Below are 25,908 nucleotides of genomic sequence, written 5' to 3'. Positions count from 1 at the left end.
GCTGTCATTATGTTGTGCTGGTTTGCTGATTATTTTTCAATTTTGCAATGTTGTTTGACTTTCAATGTTGCTCACTGGCTCAGATGAGCTTTGTCATCCACTATCTGCCCTATTTCAGGCAGTAGCTTATCACCCACCCACTGTCTGCCTTTCTTCCTTTCCAAACTTTGTTTACTGAAAGTTCTCACAGTGATCAGCTTCTTGATCCTCCTACCTTGTGCAGTGCACTCAGAGCACCCCACCCACTCTGCTGCATATTCCTTTTCAGTTCCTTGTTTATTATTCAGTTTTTTTTTTTTGCAGGGTGGTGGGTCAGTCTGTTCAGTTGCCTCTTCTGGTTTATCCCAGGGGTGGCTGTGGGAATACTGTGTGCCACTTATTTGCTCACCAGTTGGTCTTCTGAATGTCTCCCAAGCAGGTTTGGAGCCAGTGTCTGGGGGCGCAGAAGCCCTTCTGTTTTCTCACTGTAATGTGGCATGGAGAAGCTTTGTATGGGCTGGGGAGTCAGGGTGTCAAAGTTTTGATTCTTCTTGGTGCTTTTCTTCTGCCATGTGTGGCTCTAGCTTCTCAGCAAAATTTTTGATTTATGGCACTTACGCTACTTCTGCACTTTAGTTGCCATCTTGAATCCTCCTAGATTGTTTTTAAAAAGCCAACTTCCTAGAATCATTTCATAACAAGTTCAACATGCACTATCTCTCTTAGGACTGGATCTGCCATTTATGATGATGCCTCATCCCCTACTTCCAGTCAGTTTACCTCCTGCATCAGTTGCCATGGCAATGAATCAGATGAACCATCTCAATACCATTGCCAACATGGCTGCTGCAGCCCAGATTCACAGTCCACTCTCCAGAGCTGGTGCCTCTGTTATAAAGGTAAGAATCATTATTTTGAAGAGGACAAAGTTTAATTGCATATAAACTTTTCTAAAATATCAGCAGTATCACTGTATCTTCAGTAGTAACATGCAGCTTATTGACTCAGTTGACTATTATACAGAATTGTTGACTTTGGTATCTTAGTAGGCATGCAAGGTTTTGTTTTTATTTGGTTGTTGTTTTTTGTTTGTTTGTTTTCATTCTTTGCCACATGTACTACTTTTATTCTGGATTCCAATCTTGAAATCATGTGGACAATGTTACGAGAGACATAGCCAGGCAGGCTAATGACAGAATAGAAGAGTGTTCAAAACCCATTCTCATTTTTGGGGTGAAACAAAGTAAATGCTATGCATCTTTTTGGAGTCTTTTAAGCAGATGTAAGATATTGTATACAATACAGGACTTATTTTCGGACAGAGTTGGGTCTCAATTCTAATTTGCCATTGATTGGCTGGATGACATCATAAAACACACTTAACCCACCTAAATATGTCTCTTCAACTGTAAAATGAAGGCCATAGTAATAATCTATCCTGCTTATTTCATTGGCTGTCTGGAGAAGATGTAAGTAAAATATGTGCAAAAATCTGTGAAACATTAAGCACAAATTTATGATAATTTATCAAATTATCATTATCATCATTAGGATACAATTTTTTAAAAGTTTATGGCCATTGGGTAATGAAACACAAAGAGTATGTTATAATTACTCCATCTGTTTCTTTTATTTTGGCACATGGTCTTGCTGTCTTTCCAAATATCTTATGAACTAAGTTTTCATATATTTTTTCTTGTGGTAAAGTGATAACATACATAGGATCATAATAGTATACTTGCTACTTTTCTCCTTAATTTATTTGACATATGCCATTGTTATATGCATTTTATCATATTGAACAATATGGGAGACTGATAAATAAGACATACTCTAACTTCTAAGAGCACACAAACTATATCTGAAATAAACAAGTACTTATTTAACTTGTACAAAAAAGAGATAATGTTGGCTAGGCATGGTGACACAAACCTGTAATTCCAGTTATGTAGGAAATAAGATCATGATTTCAGACCAGCCCTAAGCAAAAGCATTAGATCCTATCTGAAAAATAATCTAAAACAAAAAGGAATGAGGTAATGTCTCAAGTGGTAGCAAGCAGAAGGTACTGAGTTCAAACCTCAGTATGACCAAAAAAATAGAAAAGGAAAGACATACTGTGATGTATAAGACAACCACTAAGTAAGAGGGAAAAATCATACCTACCTTGGAGAAGAGATCAGACATAGATCAGAAAATGCATTACAGTTAATGGATTTGAACTAAGCCTTACAATACTGATATGATTGTAATAGATAAAACATGGGGATAGAAGAAGTGAAAGCAGAGGAAAAGTAACATTCTGGACATTTTTGTGCCATTTTAAAATTAGTTTCTAGTTTGGGGTGGGACTTGTAAAACATGAAAAAAATTTTAAACTTAACCTTTACAGGACAGGAAAAGAAAAGTGATCATTTTTTATAAAACTCTGTATATACTGCAGTGGTCAAGAGGAAGTATGCTTCCTGTAAAGATTGTGCTTGTTATAGGTTAGTTGGTTGCAAATTTGCTCAGAGTGTGAACTGGGAAATAGAGTTATGTTTGAGAAAAAATTACCCATGAACACTAATTAAAAGATGGAATAAGTTTTCTATGATTTTTAAACTGGGTGGCTACTAAGAAAATTTGACCTCACACACAAATAAGGAAATTTTATTTGTAAGCAAAAATATGCTTCAAAGTAATAGTATTGTCACACATGCTTTGAAATAATGGGAGAATATTCTTAATATAGGCATATTTATGGCTTTTCAAAACTACATTTGATTAGTTTTCATAAGGACCATTATTCAAACTGAATTAGCTATATTTCTGTTGAATGCTTGGAAAATTTGTTAGCTTTGTGAAAAATTTGGGACCAAGAGGGAATGGGGCTCATGACTATAATTTTGTCATTGGTGGTAATGCTTATGTTCCAAATATTGTTTCACTGTTAACTTATTAAAAAACTGTAGCTATAATTTTGTTTATTGCTTGTTAGTCTATTTCATATGAAACCATTTTTAAAAAGAAAGTCTGAATCATCACAAATATGACATTTCATTGCTTTTTAAAAGTTGACATTAGCTCACATGCTAATATAAGTCCTGCCAAATATGGAAACTAGTTTAGGTTGGGGACTAATTACATGTACTTTCTTTTTTCTTTTATTTGTTTGTGCATACAATGTTTGGGTCATTTCTCCCCACTTCTCCCTACTCCCTCCCTTACCCCCTCACTCCCTCCCTCTCCCCCACAATGCTTATATGTACTTTCATATATTTTTGAATAAGTTAAAAGGGATATATTAAATTTAAAGATCTTTTGATAAAATTTCTTGATAAATCTATCAAAATTACATTTCCATTGAAGGATGATAGCAAAGTGAAAAAAATTATAGAAAAGAGTTGACTTTATTGTGGGCAACACAGTGAGATGCTCATCTCAAAAGAAAAACAAAACAAAACTTAATTTCAGTGACTAGCAAAAGGCTTTTAATAAAAAGTTCTCAAGTTTTGTTTTGTAAAATGCTATTTTATAATAGTAACATTATTTGCTTTCAAAATAATGACTCACAGGCAATACCATAATAAAAACTTTCTATGTTAAAGCTTCACATTCTTTAAGAAGTTATCAACATAATACCAGACAAATGATAATTACAAGGATATGTATTTCACACTTTCATCTGTGTTTCAACAGAATTTGTTTCACTGAGCTTCTTGGTGAAGCATAGTTTCAAACTCTAATCTATTATAATTCCATAGGGATTGGGCAAACCTATGTGTTGTGAATTCACCTTAAAATAAATTTGGGGGAGATAGGAACTATTCAAACAAAATACATTTTCTCTATTTGCACTTATAAAATTATTTTATCTTAGCAGTTTGGCATAAAAATATTTATATTAGCATTGATCATTGTTTTTAGAAGTAAACTGTTCTTCCCAAATATGCATGATCAAAAAAATTGGCATCTAATATTTAGAAAGAAATGTTATAACTATGAAATTTGGTTTCTTTCTGACAGATCTACTATAAGTTAGAGAAAGTCATAATGGCCTGACTCACAAAACACTCTTTGTTGTATAATAAACATAATGAATTTAAAACACAGCTGCAAAAAAAAATTATGGTGAAATGCTAGCCCAAATTACAAAAATCTATATGCTTAATCATATTAAAATTTGTGACAATTCACAGAAGAGCTATCAAATTTATTTATACATTTAAATTTTACTTGTTTGCAAAGTTTTGTTTGCTTTTACTTCATGGGACTGGGGCTTGAACTCAGGACTTTGTGTTGCAAAGCAGGAGGTCTTACCACTTCACACCTCCAATCCATTTTGCTCTGGTTATTGTGGAGATGGGGGCCTTGTGTGAACTATTTTCCTGGGCTGGACTTGAACTGGGTCCTCCTGAACTCAGCTTCCCATGTAGCTAAGATTACTGGCGTGAACCATAGGCATCTGGCATGTTTTTTCTTTTATTTTCAGATAAAACTTTCCTTTTTAAAATAAGATTTTAAAAGTCTCTGCATTAAAAAAAACACAACAAGCTTGATACTGAAGTAAGTTTCCAGAGTCCTTTAAAAGCCTGTCATTCTTATTTACTGTGGTTTGTGTTAAGTTGATGCTTAAGTAAAGTTTTATTGGAACTGAGGCCTGTGTTATTTCTTGTCACTGAAAATCATGAAACTCTGATCACATTTTCCATTGGAAACCAGGCATGCATCATGAACTTTGAATATTAGAATTGTAAGACTCACAGAAGATAACATGTTAGTGAATGACTGGCTATATAAACCATACTTATTTCTAGTATGCAGGATTTCTAATCAGAGTGTGGGTACAACTATTTTAATAATTTTGTGCTTTAATTTTCTTTTCTGCAAAAAATGGATTATGTTTTCTATATCCGTAGGTAGAATTTATATTTACAATGTAGATATACTCTCATCTAAAAATTGGTTAGTCTAATCTATAAGCCACATTAACTAGTCTTGGCAAGCCAACATGGCATTTGTTAACAAGCTCTTATGTTGACAACTAAGTGAATCAGAAAAAGCCACTGATGTTTCGTTTAGAAAGTTTATTAGTCCTTCCATAGCTTTTTTTTCCTTTTACTGAGTTACTGTTACATATCAGGTATTTGTCAAGGATTAAAATTTAATGGGGAGAGGAAAATAATAAACTGAATAATTATATAATCTTGATAAAACTTTTATGTAAACAAATGAACCATATGTACTATCTTGGAAACATAGCACATAGTTCACTTTTATACCTTACTAGACGAGGCATTGAGTAATAACAGGAAGAAAAACTCCATATAGTAATTTCCATTTCTTCCTCTCTCTGTGCTTAAGATTTTACTTGTAGTTAATGTGCTACGTTTGCTGTTTTCAGGTTCTTGGGAAGGAAAGTAATGGGATGCCGACCACTGTGACTGAGTGAATATGCACAGAATATATGTATTCTATAATGTGACAGCCCATTTGTGTTTAAATGCCATACACTCAGAGGAACATAGCACTTAGTGTCATTATTTATGAGCTTAATATTTGCTTAGTCAAATAATGTTGAACATTAGAATAAAATTAAAACCTCCAATTCCTATAATAGATTTATGAATTCAGTATTTAAAATTTTTTTTATATTTGGGCCATTATCCAATCAGCTCTTCAAAAACGAGACAAAAGAATTTTTTAAAAAAGCCCTATTTATAATATTTGCCTACTTCAGTAGTGTAAATATTCTTACCATGACTGATTTCAAGTTACCAAGAGTTGAACAACTGGCTCACAGAAATACTGAATATTTAGCAATTGCTTGTGTATTGAGTAAGCTCTAAGACAACACTCTCTTTTTAAAGCATCATAACAAATGTGAAATGTTTAGCAAATCAAAATATCCCAATTTCCCCACATATTCATTAGTAAACACAAAAACAAACTTTTCCAACCAGATGACCTATCAATTTATATTCCCTTAGAAAAATACAATAAATTAAAACTTTGAGAAACCCTTATAAAATAAATGAATAAGCAGTTTGATTTTCAGTTTAAATTATACCCCTTTTGTCCAAAATGAAATTGGAAGGTAGTTAGACACAATTACATTTGGGCCATTTTCTTCAGTAAGTATGAATATTTCTAGCCCAATGTGAATGAAGTTTGAAGATTCGAGGTGTTGATGTCTGCAAATGTTCTTAAATAGTAAAATCTACTACAGTGGAGATTAGACGTGGCATCATCACACCTGCTATGGACTTTTTCCCAAAGGGAAAAAAGAAAACCATAGCTTTTTAGAGTTCTGAAAAGTGATATGACTTTAGAAACTTAGATATCTAAGGAAAACAGTATTTATTTCTTAATTTTGATAGATTTCCACACATCCATGGATTTAAACAATTAACAATCTTAGATGTGTAGGATATTACCACTATAACTCAGGTGCCCAAGATGGCTATGTAACATTTCAATTTAAATTAATTAAATATAATTAAAACTCCAGCTCCTCAGTTGTGATTATTCACATTTCAACTGCTCAATATCCACATGTTATTTGTGGCTACTATATTAGACAACACAAATATAGAATATCTCTATCTTACAGAAAGTTCTGTTGAATAGAATTGCAATAAGTAAGATGAATGTAAATTCCAGAACCATCACTTATCTTTGAAAAACTAAACAATAATACCAATTAAAAATCAACATATTGAAATTAGCCTTGTGGTAGCCCAGAAAAGATAGTTATCAGTGAATGAAAGACATAATTCACTGATTTAGCAAATGTTTAATATGTTCAAAGGACTATGTTATACTATCTCATCAAAAACACAAAAATGATAGAGATAGGGCCCCTTGAAATTGATTTATACAATTATACACCATTTCTAGATAGAGCCATTATAATTTTTAGCTAAGTAAGGTGCAATCAGAAGCAGATTTCATTGGTGGCAGGATAACATATATCTGTCTGGCTAAATTTCAGTCCTGATTTCACCATTTCTTGTTATGTGACCTCAGGCAAACTAATTAACGTACTATGTCTCAATTTGCTTCATCTTCCATGAGGTGGGGATAATAATTTTAATTGTACCTACTTTATATCATTAACATAAAGGTAAATGACATAAAACATGTAAACAGGCTAAGTGCAATGGTTGGCATGTAATATTAAGTATATATCAACTAATATTATTTTATATATGCTTTACACTCCAGTATCTGTATAGAAATAGTGATAAATAGATACCAATGTCATGTACATGATTTAGACTTCCTGTATATAGGTTTACCTGTGAGCTCTCTTATTAGACTAATGGGTTGCTCTCTCTAAAGAGTGTTTGTTTACCATAATGGTTGATTTGATCTTGATTCCATAAAGGAGAAATTAGGAATCTGGTGAAAGCTGGAAAGGGATATCCATTCTAGTACTAAAATTGACCTAATTTATACTTTTTAAAAAATAATCATTGAATGTTTACATGGGGTTTATGTTTGTACTCCTTTTGTTTGGAGTACAGGCATTTAAATGCCATTTGAAAACACCCTAAGTCCTTCCTTCTATCCCTAATGGGGTATATATTATGTACTCTAAATATTTGGAGCACAAATGAATAAAACTTAAAGATTCACTGTATATTAAACTTTGGAGAGTATCTTCAATATAAACAATCATTATCCATTCTGGCTTTCATTCCCCAAATGGAAATTATATTATAGGTTGCAAACAAATGTTTGTTTTGTAGTTGTTATTTTTTTAGAAACTAGTTTGGGAATATGACAATGCTAAATGCATAGTAGCTTTTAGTTCTGGGTCATATCCCTTTAGTGTTGACTCAGCTATTATCATTTGTAGCTAATAACTAATATAGCCATAACATGAATTGGAAATTGCATTATGATCATTAGGCTTGCAGAACTATTCATTCTTCAACTGTATTATGGAATGTGGCACAATTCTGAAAGCATAAAATAGGTGACCTATCTAACTGGTATGCAAGTCTATTCTATAGTTGACGTTTAGGTATCTTATACACTTAAATTTTTCTACATTTGTGGGAAACTAATTTTAGTGTGCCATCATTTTCTCTGATAAAGAAATTTAAGTGAGAAATGGTTGTTTGGCTGTTTACCAATACCATCTGATTAGCTATATTTCTTATTTGGCTGAGCAGCTGGCAATTAATGAATTGATAGGAAATGATCACAAGGCAGTGGCATTAGCATGTGAACATCTGGTATTAAAATTAGTCAGCACAGAGAAGGTTTTTTGTGATAATTCAAATTCACTGAAAATCACTGCTTGAGTCTTATTCTAAGTGTTCTATAGAAAGACAAAGCTATTAGTACAAAGCTATTAGTATCTTGGAACATGAGATGAAGATACACTGAGTCACAATTGAAGGTTGTTTGTATTTGTTTATTTGTTTCTTGGATGGGTGGGTGGCAGAATTCCAAACCCACAACATAATTTGGAAGTCATGCATTTTCCCATTGAATATCTATTCTCTCACTGGAGTCAATTTACATGCTAGGAGCAGATATTATTGTTGATTCCCAAAGTTTGTCAGCCACTTCTACTATAAGTTGGCCACGTTGAAGAGGTGAGAAGTTTCTTTTTCTAAACATCACATAGTTTACATGCAGAGTGTGCCTGTGACTTTGGTTTTTTTGATGGTTGCGTGTTCCAGATGCATCCTCAATCTGGCATCAATTTCTTACACGTAGTGTGTTGCCTCTTCTAATTTAGGATTGATATCATGTCTTCAAAATCTCTGCTGAAAGAAAACTCCCAATATCTAGAGTATTTTCTCTGAGTGATAAGTTATTTAATTACCTGTGAAAATGAAAGATAAAGAGTATTGCTGTTTCACAGGTTATGAAATACATATATGGTGATAATTTCTAGCATGTTTCACTTTTTAATCCCAACAAACTCCTCTGTTTTCTTCTAAGTTGATAAAAGCAGTTATATTTGTTTATATTAGTTTAAATACAATAATTGTGGAATACAGATTGATTCTTTAATTGGTTCATTAAAGATCCACAAAGTATCATGTTTTCAATCTATTCAGATACACCAAGTTTGGACATCAAATTTTTCCTTACAATTCATGGTAAACCAAGTTAGTAGTAACAATGAACACTTTTTTATTTTCCCATCTCTGGTTTTAATATTAAAGTTTATTAAATTACAATCTATTTGGCTTCTACAGAACTCTGGTGACAGTAAAGAAGGAGGACATCAATTAAATATGAAATATCAAAACAAATGAATGAATAAAATATCTAACATTCACATAAACTACCAAAAGCCACTCCTCAGAAGCGAAATGCCATGAAATCCATTAAGAACTCGTTAATATACTAACATTTGGAACAGTAATACAGTGAATGTTAAACTCAAGTTACATAAAAATAAAGAGGAAAACTTATATATTACATAATCCCACTGACTACTTGATAAAAATCAATATAATAAAATATTATATTGGCAACAAGTCACCAATGAGATCTTGACTTGTTAAAGGACAATGAAATGTATGTGCACATGCTATAATCACATGCTGCAGATTTTTAATTCATATATATTAGTATTTCATAAAATCTGTGATTACTACTATATTTCCAAAGAGGTAAAAGAATATATCGAGATGAAATGAAAGATCCCCATGAAAATGGTCAGAGTTGATACTTTAGTGCCAACAAAGTCTTAAACGAAATTGACTATGTTAAGCCCCGTAAAAGCTGAATTTCCTAAGCATTGCTCCTGCTCTTTATGAATAAGCAATGTACTTTCAAATGACTTACTATGATGAATGTCTTGTTTGACCATTTTTGATATATCTCAAAAGAAAAGCATATGATAGAGGATGTTAGTGTATGCACTAATTAATGACATTTCCTTTAGTGACTTCTTTTTAGACATAAAATTTTAACTGTATAAGTACATGTTAGAATCTGAATTATTACTGAAGATAGTTTTACTAATTGCAGTAATAAATAGGGATTTTATTGGGTAAGAATGTGTCAACTTTGGAAATCTCTCTCCTTTGCTGCTTTGGACCTGGAGAAGACTTCTGCAGCGTTTCAGAGAAGCTACAGCTGATTTTGATGCGATGTGAAAGAAATACATGAAGAGTAACAAGAGTTGTAAAAGTCATAAATGCCACATAAAATGAAGTCATCAATGAGTAAAAAATGATTGGGGTTTTAGATTTGCAATTTTCCTTCTTAAATGCCCTTACTGATTTATTAAATACTGTTAACCCTGTATTTGGCAAATGGTAAAGAAATTATCACTTGTGTTCTCTCACTTGTAATAAAACAGATTAACTTGCTGTGAAAGTTTAACTAGGCTGAGACACAACAGTAGCCACCTAATGAACCAAAGCACATTTCAATTAAGTAGCTAAATAGATGCATACTGATTACAGGCTGACAAATGGACCTGTTTACTTGCAAAGAAGACAGTGTTCATAGAACTAAATTATTTTAGGAAAAACTAAGCATTCGGTTCCACACAATTTTTTAAAAAGTATACCCAATTCTAAATTAAAATAAAACCCTTTACTCATTTAACATGGTTTACATGATGAAAAAGTCTGACTTCTGGGCTGCGTTAGGAGAATACTAACAATGAACTGAACCTTGATTAAATTTAGAAAATATAAGCTACAAAAATCTTAAAGCAGACATATTGCTTCATCCAAAATGTTACTGTCGCTCTTAATATTAACTCACTAAATCATGTTTTCAAAGATAATTTATTGTTTTACGTAATATGCAATTAAATAAAGGCACCTGCGAACCCATGTTTATTGCAGCATTATTCCCAACAGCTAAGTTATGAAAACAGCCAAGATGCCCCACTACCAACGAATGGATTAAGAAAATGTGGTATTTATACAAAATGGAATTTTATATAACCATAAAAAGAACAAAAAATTTTTGTTTGCAGGTAAAAGGTAGAACTGGAGATCATCAACTTAAATGAATTTAGCAAGGCTCAGAAGATCAAAAACCACACGTTTTCTCTCATATATGGAATATAGACCTAATACAAATACAGTAATATCATGAAAAACACTAAGGGGAGGTCTCATACAAAAGGGGAGAGTAAAAGAAGGAAGTTAAGCAGGTGAATATGGTTGAAGTACTTTCTATACAAGAATGAATATAGAATTTTAAACTTGTTGAAGCCACCATGAAAAGAGACTAAGGTAAAAAGGAGAAAATAGACAAGATTAACTAATTCCAGTTACATGGAAATGTCACAAGGCAAGTCCTTGTATAGCTACTGTAAACAAACAAAAGTGTCATTTTTTTCTTTTACAAAATTAGAGAACAGGAGGGCAGAACAGGTCCTGCCAGCGGGAAAGGGGTTTGGTACCAGTGGAAGTGGGAAGGTGGCCAGGAAAGGATGTAGGTAGGAGGGTGAATATGGTGCAATACTGTGTATACATGTATGTAAATGGAAAAATGATATCTGTTGAAACTATTCCAGGATGGTGGGAGGGGTGTATTTGCACGGACACAAGGAATCTACAGAATATATTTATAGCCATGACCTTTTAGGTTGGATTTAATAACTGCTAATCTAGTCTCTTCAAAAATTTAAAGCATGTGTGATACAAAGATCATATAGCTCTTCTTGTACATCCGCATACCATCCTTCCAAAGTAAATGTAGAAGTTTTTGGGGAAAATGCTAACTCAATGCTAAGCAATAATGTGAAATATTTAAAAATGAACATAGTACATTGATGGCTATATTAATGTTCTAATACGGCTATAACAAATTACCACAAATTCCATGCCTTAAAACAATACAAATTTATTATCTATGAGGCATAGATCTCTTAAGGCTAAAAACAAGGTCCAGACAAACCTGTGTTCCTTTCTGTAGCTTCCAGAGAAGAATGTTTCCTTGTCTTTTCCAGTTTCTAGAGGCCACTCATATTTCTTGGCTCCTAGACACCTTCCTTTGCTCTCAAATTCAGATATATTGCACCATTGTTAGCCTCCATTCTTCTGCCTCTGTCTTCCACCTTTTAAGAACACTTGTATTCAGATTGGGTGCATTAGAACAATCCAGTATTATCTCCATATCTCAGTTTCTCAAAGATATCTGCAAAGTCCCTTTAGCCAGGTAGCATGTTCGAAGACTCTGGCAATTAAGATGTGGACTGGACAGCTTTTGGGTGCAATGGCATTATTTCTGCCTCCTGAAATGACAGGCTTTGCAAAATATTAAGTAGTGCTAATGAAAGAATAACTTTTAACCCTCATGTTATTGCTTTTGCATTAAACAAACACATTTTCTCTTTAGGGTGTTTATAAATTTTGGGCTTCTCATGCAAAATAATGTGAAAATATACAAGCACCTATTTGATAAACTAATTCTTAATTTATGATAGTTGTAATAGTGAGATTGTAATTATAGATAATTAGAATATTTAATTTAAGGAATTCATTATGAATGAATTAAATATTTTATAAAGCAAACATCCTTTGTCTCAACATGTCTATCACTTAATCAATTTTATTACATAAATGGGCTAAACATTGCAATTTGGTTCTTTTATTGAACAAGCTAACTGAATGATTTGAATTTATTCAACAATTTGTGATGCATAAAAATATTGAATAACTTCAGAATTTCATAACTTTTTATAGTCACAAAAGTCTTGAGAGCCACAACACATAGTATAAAAGTATGTATAGCTATGAGTTCCTAAGTTCTGCTGAATTAAATGTATATCATTTCCATATTTTTTGCATGTGCAGAAAAACTGTACACTAGCAGATGCCACCATTTGTGAGTTTTTTTCCATGGCTCTCAAGTACTTACATTTGGGAGAGCTCCTTCGTAATTAGATAGTAGCATGACTCTTTAGGCATTGGTATGGACTTTACATTAGTCGAGAAGCTTATAATAGCCAATAACCTCCACTGCACATATATTTTTATAATCATTTATGAGTTTTTAAGAAAGGAAGTAGAGAATAACTTTTCTTGAACCTCCTTCATGTACTCAGCTTGTGTCTTGGCCCTTTTAGTTTCTTCATTTATTTAACTCATAATATCCCATTAATTTCACAAGAACCAAAAGTATGTTTTGCCTAATGATATAAATTTCAGATGAGGCACTGTACATGTGCACTCTTTCAGGATAAGTGAGAGCCCAACCTTTTAAATATTACAGACCCAACTATCATGAAAAACTTGGCACAAACACATGGTATCTCCTTTTGTGTTTCCTTTTGTGTCAGGAACGGATCCCAGAGAGTCCTTCTCCTGTTCCCTCTCTGGAAGAAAGTCATCGCCCTGGGAGCCAGACCTCCTCTCACCCCAGTAGCAGTGTATCCAGCTCTCCCTCTCAGATGGAACATCATTCGGAGAAAATGGGTGAGCATCTTGCCTGAACCAAATAATTGGAACATATTCTTTCAGGAAATTCCTCATGAGGCAATGGAGATAGGAGAAAGAGGCTCAAGGAGCTGACACTTTCTTACTATAAATGGCTTTTTGAAATAGCAATTTGTTTGTAGTACTGAGGTTGAACTCAGGGCAGGTACTTTACCACTTGAGACACACAGCCAACCCATTTTGCATTCGTTAATTATGAGATAGGCTCTTACTTTATGCCTGGGCTGCCATGAACGGCAATCATCCTATTTGTGCTTGAACATGTAGGTGGGATGACTGTCATCTGCTACCACACCCAGAGATTGATTGAGATGAGGTCTCATAAACTTTTTGCCTGAGATAGCCTCAAACCACAATCCTCCTGATCTCTGCTGTCCAATGAGCTAGGATTACAGACTTGAAGCACCCAGCATGGCCTATTTTTGTTTGTTTGCTTGCTTTTTTATGTTGAAGCAAATTGAAAACAAAAGAAAATGAAACAAAGTCAGAAATTTTTCTCTGCAATGACTTTCTTTACTATATCACTCTGTCTTATGGGAACAATACTATGAGATTTTTGGGTAGAGTATATGCTAGTTGGTATGTATTATCTAGTGTTATACAATACACTTGTAACATTCACAGCATTCTTTGCAATAATGAAAAGTAAAATATTTTTCAGGCAGTTGCTAATTTAAGAGCGATTAAAAGTGAATAAATATATTCTATGCCACAATCTCAATGATTTGATTTTAAAATATTATACATGATTTTTCCTACATTTTTAATTGTCTACAAAGTCTTATAGGCACTATTCTAGAAGGCAGACACTGGAATGTAGCCACAGGTCTAGTACTACCTATAACATATTGGGTATGCCATTTAACCATAATGAGTTCACTTGCCTATTTTATGGAAATAATTACCTCCCTGCCTGATGCATAGGATTACCTCACAATGTGTGAAAAAGCACTTCAGAAATTTGAGGTGCTTGGCAAATACAAAATGATAAACATTACTTTTCTCTGTGTACTTTACCTTGATTGCTTCTCTTCTGCTATCTGATCTTACTTGGGTATATAGAAGTAACCAGGTGCACTCAGCTACAACACATTATCATTTAGTATATAATGATTATGCATCAATTGAGCTAGGTAAAGTCTTCATTAATCTTCTGTATCTATAAAGTCTAATTTCCTATGTAACAATTTCTTTTAGGGAAAATGATTTCTGCTTGCCTTAGCACAATATCCCCATGGATGTCCATGGGGACATTTTGTGTACTCTACACTTTTATAGCTCATGACAGTGCTTGCTTTTATCCTCTCCAAAATAAAGTGTTTTGGGGGAGAAGAGGAAATTAATGGATTAGGGAGGGTGTTTTGCTATGGATTTGTGCTGGGGAAGGATACAGACAATTTACCCCTTGTGAAAATTTATCCAAGTCTCATTTAGCCTGTCAATATTATATATTCTGTATGGGCCTCTAGTTTCATAGTAAGCTCAGTGATTCCTAAATCGGGCTCGATATTATAAACTACTGTGGCACTTTTACAAACGTACAAGTGTATGGCCCAGGTCATACACTCAGAGTTTGATTCATTTGGTCTAGAATATATCCTGAGCAGCAATGCTTTGTTTTGATTTTCAGTCTTGCCTCAGGAGATTCTAATATGCACCCAGTGGTAAGAGTCATCAAGTTAGAGATTGAAGCTCATGACCCTTAAGGACTAAGTTTAATTCCTGGAAGACATGACGGAGATCTTTTAGCTTTACTCTTCTCTGTGAACTCAGACTACTTGGTTGTTAACAATCTTTTGTGCAGCTGATTCAAGAGAGTCTAGGTAAAATAAAAGGTAGATGATCATTAAGGAATCAGAGACTAAAGTACAAATTATTCTGTTGTTCTGTCGGGGTAATCCTTGTATTGATAATGGTAGGGAGAGGGGAAGGATATATATATATATATATATATATATATATATATATATATATATAGTGTATTTATACATATATATGCCCTCTGAGGTACATGCACAAGGGAGGATGTACCCCATCTATTTATCTATATCTTTTTTCTCTCTCTCTCTTTCTCTTTCTCTCTCTCTGTCTCTGTCTCTCTGTCTCTCTAGAGAAAAAGAGTCATTTATTGAATACTGGCTAGAAGCAGTACATGTTTTATTTCCCTAAAAGCAGAGCACATAAGGAAATATATTTGTTGATAGTTACACTTAGAAATAAAATCAAACATTCCCAAACTAATATGATTTCCTGGAAAAATTATTGGCAATATAGTATATTACTAATTCTGCTGGCTTTCTATGCACATTCCAGAGTTGTCTAAGCCAGGTGTGGTACACACTCCTGTAATCCCAGCACTTGAGAGGCAGAGGCAGAAGGATCAAGAATTCAAGACCAGTCCTCAGAAAAAAGAAGTGACCATATCTTATTTAATATATATGTTTTTAAAAATTTTTTTATTCATATGTGCATACAATGTTTGGGTCATTTCTACCCCCTACCCCCACCGCCTCCCTCTCCCCACCACCCCCTTGCTACCCCACAGAAACTATTTTGCCCTTATCTCTAATTTTGTTGAAGAGATAGTATAAGCAATAATAGGAAGGAACAAGGGTTTTTGCTGGTTGAGATAAGGATAGCTATACAGGGAGTTGACTCGCATTGATTTCGTGTGCATGTGTGTTACCTTCTAAGTTAATTCTTCTTTTTTTTTTTTTCATTTTTCTTTTATTATTCATATGTGCATACAAGGCTTGGTTTATTTCTCCCCCCTGCCCCCACCCCCTCCCTTACCACCCACTCCACCCCCTCCCGCTCCCCCCCTCAATACCCAGCAGAAACTATTTTGCCCTTATCTCTAATTTTGTTGTAGAGAGAGTATAAGCAATAATAGGAAGGAACAAGGGTTTTTGCTTAATTCTTCTTGAACTAACCTTTTCTCTAGTTCCTGGTCCCCTTCTCCTATTGGCCTCAGTTGCTTTTAAGGTATCTGCTTTAGTTTCTCTGCATTGAGGGCAACAAATGCTAGCTAATTTTTTAGGTGTCTTACCTATCCTCACACCTCCCTTGTGTGGGCTCACTTTTATCTTGTGATCAAAGTCCAATCCCCTTGTTGTGTTTGCCCTTGATCTAATGTCCGCATATGAGGGAGAACGTACAATTTTTGGTCTTTTGGGCCAGACTAACCTCACTCAGAATGATGTTCTCCAATTCCATCCATTTCGTTCTTCTTCATAGCTGCATAAAATTCCATTAAATACCACATTTTTTAGATCCATTCGTCAGTAGTGGGGCATCTTGGCTGTTTCCATAACTTGGCTACTGTGAATAGTGCTGCAATAAACATGGGTGTGCAGGTGCCTCTGGAGTAACCTGTGCCACATTCTTTTGAGTATATCCCCAAGAGTGGTATTGCTGGATCAAATGGTAGATCAATGTTTAGCTTTTTAAGTTGCCTCCAAATTTTTTTCCAGAGTGGTTGTACTAGTTTACATTCCCACCACAATATATATGTTTTAATAAAAATATGAATACAGAGAATGAAAAGCATGCTCCAGTGGCGCAATCGGTTAGCGTGCGGTACTTATACAGCAGAGAATGAAATGACATTATAAAAATTAGAATAGAAAAATTACTTTTTCCTCTTTTAATGGAGAACAAGAAGGCAGAACAGGACCTACCTGGGGGATTGGTACCAGTGGGAAGGGATAGGATGTGGGAAGATGATGCAGGAGGGTGAATATGGTGCAAATATTGTGTACACATGTGTATAAATGGAAAAATGAAACCTATTGAAACTATTCCAGGAATAGGCAGTTGAAAGATAAAGGAGAATGATGGGTGGGGTAAATTCAACTATGATACATTGTAAGAACTTTCATAAATGTCATAATGTACCCCCAGTACAACAATAATAATAAAAAAATTTTTTAAAGAATTACAATAATTACCAAAAAGCTATACTTTAATCTATTATTCTTTGTATATATGATATTAGCAAAATCTCCATGGTGACTTTAGTGCATTATTATTTTAAACTCATTATCAATGAAGTGATAACCTCTCTTCAGAAGCATTTTGGGAACTATGTTATTAATTATGGAGGTGAATGTTAATTTGTACATGGATTTTAAAAAGTGGAAATATTTTAAATATTTTAAAGACAACCTATTGGTAAATATGTAAGTACTATATACTAATTATACTTAAAATTTCACATTATTAATCATGTTGTTTTTAAAATTGTATGACTATCAGCAAATATCTTACTGCTATAGAGGTAGAAGTATATGAAATTCATGTTGTTACTGAAGAATATTAGCCATGTATGTGATACTTTTCTGCCTTTCTTGTGGGTATGTTGCATGGAAAATTATACAATTACATCTTTATTTATAGTTATGATGCCCAAAAACAGAAAGGAAGTTATCGTTGATCAGGATTGTAGACCAACCATCAAAAAGTTCCAAAGAGATAATAAAGGTAAAATGATTTTTGCTTATTTGATGTACATATGAAGATCAGATACTAACTCAATTAACATCTTAGTATTGCTTATTGCACCTATGTTTCCCCAAGTCAGAATAGATTCATACTTGATTTGGATAATTTCCTTTAGTAGTAAAGAGATGATGCTCACCTGAAGCTTGCTTACTTGGTGTTATAAATTGCATATCAACCTGTAATTTGTTTGTGCATATGGTTGAATACTTCAGCTTATGCCCTTTTATTATGTCTATTCAGGTACATATGATTCTGAATTATGTGTGTACTTTATTAACTATGTTGAGATGACTCACCGTTTGATACTTATTTATAAAAACTGAGTGTCATGGAAGAGAGCTGTTCCCCTCAACCATCAAAAGCAATTGTAAAAGTATATGGTAATTTAGACATTTCAAATGAAACCTTATTAAATTAATCCATTAACTATTTACCTGTGTACAGATAGATTATCACCTCCGACAGGCTTGTGTTACATGTAACATGTGTTACTTCTGCACAGTATACAGTCTGGTTTTAGAGGGTTTGTTTAAAGTAGATAGGAAAATAACAATTTCAAAGCAATACTCTCCTGAAATGAAAACTGAGCACAATTTTGTTTAAAAGGCTGAAAAGGTAAGAGAAAAGGAAAATATATAATCATGGTGTAATCTATGAACCATTGCTGTTACCACAGGTTAGATAGTAGTTAACACATAATTTGTCAGAAATCAGATGGGGTGTACTTCACCAGAAGGTACATTTTTCTATCTCTACTAAAGATGCTCATAATACATAGGAAGAAGTTTCAATGAACTGAAGAGCTAAGGGAAAATATTTTCTTCTCTAGGCTGAACTTGCTTCATAATTACCTAGATGAGAATTTTAGCTGAAATTTGGAAGAGCATGATTTTAATTTCATTGATCCATGGTTGCTTTCCTTGCCAAATGTTTAGTTTTTTTCTTAGCCAGACACTGAAAGGCTATGCCCTCTGGGGCTCCAAGATGCAAATGATTGATTTCATAATGGTTGTCAGGTTGGAAGAATTCAGTTTCAGTATATTAAACTACCTAAACTCTAACACAGGTAATGAAATTTTAGTTATAGATGGAACTTCATCTATAACTGGCAACAATTTGTTCCTGAGACTTCTTTTCCACCAAGTCATGACAGTTTGAAGGACAGGGTGATAGTAAAGCTGTTTTTCTAGGAACATCGGAAGCTGTATATGGCATGCATGATTCCACTGGAACTGCAAACCCCATAAGTCAAAATGGCATTTAGGACTGGCCTGTGTGCTGCTGTACTCAAGTATACACTGCTACATCTTATGAACAATCAGCTTGAGCACTAGTGCAGATATATAGTGACTGATTTTCATAAAATACACAGTGGAATGTACTGGCATTTCTGAATCTCTTGCTGTGCAGTGGCACAGTTTACTCATTTCATTCAGATAGGTGGCTCACACATACTAATGAGGACATTAATAAACAAGAGTAGCCTATTAAACTGTACCACAGTTATAATGGAAAGTGTTCTTTTAAATGAGACTTTCTATGTCAAGTTCTACCGATTGTGATAGTAAGAAAAAATATATTTTCCTCAAATAGATCTTTGTTATTAAAAGGGTACAAGTTATAGTGGAGCTCTCAACATTTATTAAGTATGACAAGTAAGCAGTTTATGCAACTATGGCAAACATATGTTTTCACATCTGTTTTGAGTAATATCATCATGATTTTAAAGATGATTTATAGCTCTGGAAATTACAACATGCCAGCTTTGCTATTATGAAAAAAATTTCAGAAAATGAAGGAATACTACTAGAGTGTTCTTCATGTAGTCCACCCCTTTCTGTATCTTCCAAAATGGGGTGGCAGTTTAGTGTGAGGCATGTTTCAAATAATAATTTGCATTTTGCACTGAATTTGGCTTTTTACAAGGTAATATCCATTGACAGTGCATTCAAAATGACTTACTCGAGTTGCCATTTTTTTTGAATCATGTGTTTTGACTAAACTGACTGGACAGTCAAATCAAACCTTTGATTTTATCTTTCCACACACTCTGTAAATAAATTAACCAAATCAATTGCTTGTTATGACATTGTGTTACTTGTCTTTATCAGTCAACTCTGGCATTCTGTAGAGAAGTTGGTATTATCCACTCTAGTTTGCCTATGTGAAGGCAAAGACACAAAGTAAATTTTCTTCCCTTGGCAGCTACAAACTGCTAGAGGGAGTGAGCCATTGATATTTTACATTTGTATCATTTGCATGCATTGAAAAAATTTTATGTATGCACTATAAGCACACTGATGATCAAATTTGGTATTATATTTAAACAGTGGAGTAATAAATATATTTATCACAATCCCAAGACTTACCCTTTCAAATCAACCCACAAACTACAGATGAATAGCTAGCAGCTTTAACATTCTTTGATCAGAAGAGTCTGAAGTACATCTCATTTAGAATAAAAGTATTATCATATTTATGTTCATGCAAACAGGAACATATTTCAGCTTTGGAGTATGATTGGACAATATATTGGCACTAGAATAATGTAAATAGTCTCAGCTTGGCACACACCTGTAATCCAAAACCCAAGGCTGAGGCAGGAGGATCACGAGTTTCAAGGCAAGCCTGAGTCATATTGAGCTCCAAACCAGCCTGGTCTATACAGAGAGATACTATCTCAAAAAAAATAGTATAAATGTTCTCTGTTTAGTTAGTGTTTCTCTTTATTCCTGAGGTACCATTAGATACTGCACTAAATCTTGCTAATATAGTGACACTTTAAACTCTCCAGATGTTTGGAAATGACTATTGATGTTATTTAAAGAGGAAAATGTGTTTTCTGGACATTATGTTTTGATTCTATGAATTGAACCAAATAAAATTCTAACATCATTACAAATAATTTTTATGAGGAACTTAGATTATATAAAGTGAGAGTAAATGTATAATTTTGTACATTTTATGTTATTCTGTGGTTCTAAATTAAAATGAACAAAACCTATCTACTGTGGGTTTTTAAAATTACCTTCATTTAAAAATGTTTTATTTAGAAACAGTTGTGGGTTCACAGCATGTTACCAAAAGAAAATAGATGTCTTCTGCCCTTCACTCAGTTTCTCTCAATAGGACAATCTTTTATAACTGCGACATAATATAAAGCTCAGGAACCCTGCTTTAGTATGATCTATAGGCCTTACTCAGAATTCAAGTTTTGTAAGCATTGTCTGGTATGCATGTATCCTTCTATGTAATTATATAACATGTAAAGATTTGTGTAACTATGACCGTGATCAAAATATACATCATTCCATAAATGCTGGGGTAGATCTCCTGCTAGTCTTTGTCTCCTGCAGTTTCTCCCTTCCATGATCCCTAATTTTTAAAAACCATTAATCTGTAATCTATCTCTTTAATCTCACCATTCTCTTAATAATCTGTCCAAACTATTGTATATGTCATTTTTTCATTTTCTTGTTGAGTAGTATTCCATGGTATAGATGTACCACAGTACATCTCTATAACCATTTTTCCCCTGGAGGACATCTCTTGTTTCCAGTTTTGGTCTATTATTGGCAAAGCTTCTTTAATCATTTGTGTATATTTGTTGGTGTGGATGTAACTTCATTTCTCAAGGACAAATCCCAAAGAGTGAAATTTCGTGGTCATATGGTAATTGTATGTTTAGGATATTTTTTAATAAACTGAAAAATTATTTTCTCGTATAGCCACACTATTATGTATTCTCACCCACCAATATATGGGTATTCTAGTTTCTACATACCCTTGCTAGCATTTTGTGTTGTCATTATTTTATTTTTAGTTGTAGCTGTTTCCAAGGAATGTACAGTGATATCTTATCATTGTCCTAATTTGCATTTCTTGGATGGCTAGTGAAATTGAACCTCTTCTCCATATACAATCTTTGTTAAAATGTTTCTAATGACTTTTGCCCATTTTCTAGTTGGTTTGTTTTCTTATTGTTGAATTTTGAGAGATCTTTTCTTTTTACAGGATTTCCATGTGCAGCTTAGGCTGACCTTGAACTCATTATCCTTCTGCCTCAGCCTCCACAGTAGAGTGCGGGAATTACAGAAGTGTACCATTACAGCCTGCTGCTAGATTTTTTAATACATTTTAGATATGAGCCTTTGGTCAGATTATAAGATTTGAAAATGTTTCTCATGTGTACCTTGTTTGCTTTTATGAAGAGGAAAAGTTTTGAATTTTGAGGAAGTCCAATTTATATGTTTTATTCTTTTATGGTACTTTTGGTATCAAATATAAAACTTTTTCTCCTAGTCCTAGGTCCCAAAAATTGTCTCCTATGATTTTTACTGTAAGTTTTGAGTTTTATCTTTTGAATTTAAGACTATGATCTCAGAGTTTCTTTTTTTAATTTTTTGCTACTGAATCATTTGTTGGAAAGGGTATTTTTCCTCCATTGAGTTGCTTCTGTACCTTTGTGAAAAATCAGTAATCTGGATTTATGCAGGGCTATTTCTGGGTAATCTCTTGTGTTTACTTGTCCATTAACTGTTCCTCCTTCATCATTGCAATTTTGATTATTGAAACATCATAGTTTAGTATCAGTTATTCCTCCTATTTTATTCTTCTTTTCAAGACTGTTGTGGCAAAACTAGAGTGTGTACCTTTTTATATATTTTAGAACAAGGAAGTCTGCATGGAAGAAAATTCTTGCAGGGATTTTGATAAGAATTTTATTAAACCTATAGATTAATTTGGAGATAATACATACCTTTACTATTCTGTATGACAGTTCATGAACACAGTATGTCTTCATGTTTGTTTAGATTTTCATTGATTTCTCTCAACGAAAAGTTTGTTTTTTACATACATCTCCTGTTCAAGTTTTGTTAGAGGTATTCATAAAGACATTCAGTTTTTGAAGAGTTTCAAATATTATATTGTTTCCAAGTTTGGTTTTCCTCTTTCTTAGGATACAGAAATGTATGGTTTTATATGTTGATTTTCTAAGTTGACATTTTACTGGACTTCACTTATTAGATTCATCTGTAAACAGAGAATATTTTATTTTTGCATTTTTGATTTGTATGCTTTTATTTCCTTTTGTTGCCTCAATGTGCTGGCTACAAATTGTAGTAATAGGTTGAATAAGACTAGTGAAAATGGACATGATTGACTTGTTCCTGATTTTAGGAGGAAAACAATTTGTCAACATTATGTATGATATTAATTGTAGATGTTAAGTGAATTTTTGTATATAGTCTACCAAATTGGAGTTTTTTACCTTTATTGCTAAATTGTTGATAGTTTTTTCATGAATGTGTATTTATTTTGTCTAATACTTTTTCTGTATTTATAGATGAATCATATATTTTTATTTTTTTAACATATTGGTATGAGGTAGTACATTATTTGATTTCCCAGTGTTAACCAGCCATGCATACCTAGATTAAATCATACTTGAACATTTTATATAATCATTTTTATACATTGTTGGATTTGGTTTACTAATGTTTTGTTGGGAATTTTTTTAAATCTATGATTAGGATGGATATTGGCCTATAGTCTTCCTTTGTAATGGTGTTGTCTATATTTAGTGTCAGAGTAGTATTGACCTCAAAAATGAATTGCAAAGTGCTCCATCATCTGTTTCTGGAAGATATTTTATAGAATTGGTTTTAATTGTTTTTAAATGCTATCAGTGTACATATATTTCATTATTGGTAGTTAAAAATCCATATTCACTTTCTTTAATAATTGTAGGAATAATCAGACTGTTTTCATACTGGGCAAGTTTTCGTAGTTTGTGGTTTTTGAGGAATACTCTATTTCATCTATCTTATTGAATTTATATGTTTCACTTTTTAGGCTTTGATGTCTGTAGGATTGGTTTGAAAAAAATTATCTTTAGGGCCAGGTGCAGAGGCTCATGCCTGTGATTTGAGCTATTTTGGAGGCTGAGATTGAGAGAACTATGGTTCAAAGCCAATCTGCACAAAAAGTTAGTGAGATCTCATCTCAATGAAAAGGCCAAGCATGCTGGTTCACATCTGTAATCCCAGCTAGGCAGGAGAATTTAAGTAGTAGGATCACAGTGTAAGACCTGCCCTAGTCAAAAATGTGAAACCCTATCCAAAAATATCACCAAAGTAAAAAAAGGTTAGGGGTATAGCTCAAGTGATAGAGTACCTGCCTAGCAAATGTGAGACCCTGAGTTCAAATCCCAGTACTATTCTCAAATTAGTTTTATTAACATATATTAATTGTACAAATTAGGGGTTTCATTGTGATATTCCCATACATGTATATAATATATTCTGATCATTTTCACTCTATTGCTTGTTCTTATTCCTTCCCACCAACCTCCCATGTTATGTTTTTGATAATTTTAAATGGATTTGGTTATGACATGTCATATGTGTATACAAGGTACTTCAATCATATTCTCCCCCTGCATACTCTCTTTCTCCACTCCTACATCCTATTTCTTGTCCCCAGTAGTCCCCCTTTTATGTTCATGCTCTTCTTTAGATCTATATCTAGATTCTGCGTATGAGAGGAAGCATATGCAACATTTATCTTTTTGAGTCTACTTTAGGTTACTTAACTTGATGGTCTCCAGTTCCATCCATTTTTTTGCAAATGACATGCAATTTCATTCTTCGTGGGAGACTAATACTCCATTTTGTGTATGTACCACATTTTCTTTCTCCATTCATTTATTGATGGCTACCTACTCTGATTCTGTAACTTAGCTATTGTGAATAGTGCCTACACAAGCTTTAGTAGTCTTTCCTCTTTAAATATTGATACTGGTAATTTGGGTGTTCTCTTTTTTTTGTCATTCTAGCCAGAGGTTTTTAATTTTTTTTTCATAGAATTGTTTTTGTCTGTGATTATCTTTTTCATTTCTCTGTTTACAATTCCATTGATTTTTGCCTTTATCTTTATTATTTCTTTTTTCTACTTGCTTTAGTATTATAATGCTCTTTTCTCTACTTTGTCAAGATGGAAACTTAGATAACTAATTTTACCACTTTTCTTTTTTTTGAGTTTTTATTTTTTTTTTGTGCTTGGGGTACACTGTGGCATTTACAAACGTTCTTACAATATATTAAATATATCATAATTGAATTCACCCCCTCCATCATTCTCCTTCTTTTCCCCCGTTCCTGGAATAATTTCAATGGGTTTCATTTTTCCATTTACATATGTGTACACAGTATTTGCACTATATTCACTCTTTGATATGCTGTCTTCATTTTTCTTTATGCTAATGTCTTTAATACCATAAAATTTTATCTCAGTACTGCTGAGCTGAGTTATAGTGTGTTATTCTGTTTCACAATGCTGTGATAAATACTTAAACAATTTAAAAGGAGGAAAAATTTATTTTGGCTCAAAGTTTCAGTCCACAGTCACTTGCTACTGTTATTTCTGGATCTGTAGTAAGATGGAACATGGTATGAAGTATATGGTAGAGCAAAGTGACATATCTCATGGAGGCCAGTAAGCCAAGGAAAACAGGAAGAGGCCAGGGTACCAATGTCCTCTTCAAGGATATGCCCCCAGCAACTTCATTTTCTTCCATCAGGCACCCTCTTAAATGTTCAGTCTGCTCCCAGTAGTTTCATAAGCTAGGACTAAGCTTTTAATGCATGAGCCTCTGAGGGATACTTCTAATCCAAGCCATAACATTCTACCTCTGGCCCCCAGAAGCTCAGGTCTATCTCACAATGCCAAATGTATTCAATCAATCTCCAACATTACTCAAAAGTCCAAATCCAATGTCTCCCCTGAAACTCAAAGCAAATTCTTAGCTGTGAGTCCCTGAAAAAATCAAAAAGCTTTCGTATTTCTATGACATAATAGCATAAGCTAAACATTCCCATTCCAAAAGTGAAGAATATAAAAATAATGAGAGGGAATCAGACCAAGAACAAAACTCAACAGATCAGACATTAAATCCTGTTGTTCCATGTGCGTTATTGTGAGCACATGGTGGCATGATGAGAGC

The 25,908-nt window shown here is 33.5% G+C and overlaps 1 protein-coding gene across 1 annotated transcript in view; it reads left to right on the top strand.

The window, feature by feature from the left end:
* Dach2 (dachshund family transcription factor 2) overlaps positions 1–25,908 on the top strand; it is a 605,819-nt gene that overhangs the window by 513,694 nt on the left and 66,217 nt on the right. Inside the window, exons 6-8 of the mRNA XM_074062608.1 lie at positions 706–878; positions 13,244–13,379; positions 17,799–17,882. Coding sequence (XP_073918709.1) covers positions 706–878; positions 13,244–13,379; positions 17,799–17,882 — 393 coding nt within the window. The remainder of the gene's footprint in view (positions 1–705; positions 879–13,243; positions 13,380–17,798; positions 17,883–25,908) is intronic.

This window comes from Castor canadensis, chromosome X (assembly GCF_047511655.1).
Source record: "Castor canadensis chromosome X, mCasCan1.hap1v2, whole genome shotgun sequence".
In the NCBI taxonomy this organism is placed as follows: domain Eukaryota; kingdom Metazoa; phylum Chordata; class Mammalia; order Rodentia; family Castoridae; genus Castor; species Castor canadensis.
Note: the sequence above shows the minus strand (reverse complement) of the source record. Positions and strands in the feature narration are given on the sequence as shown.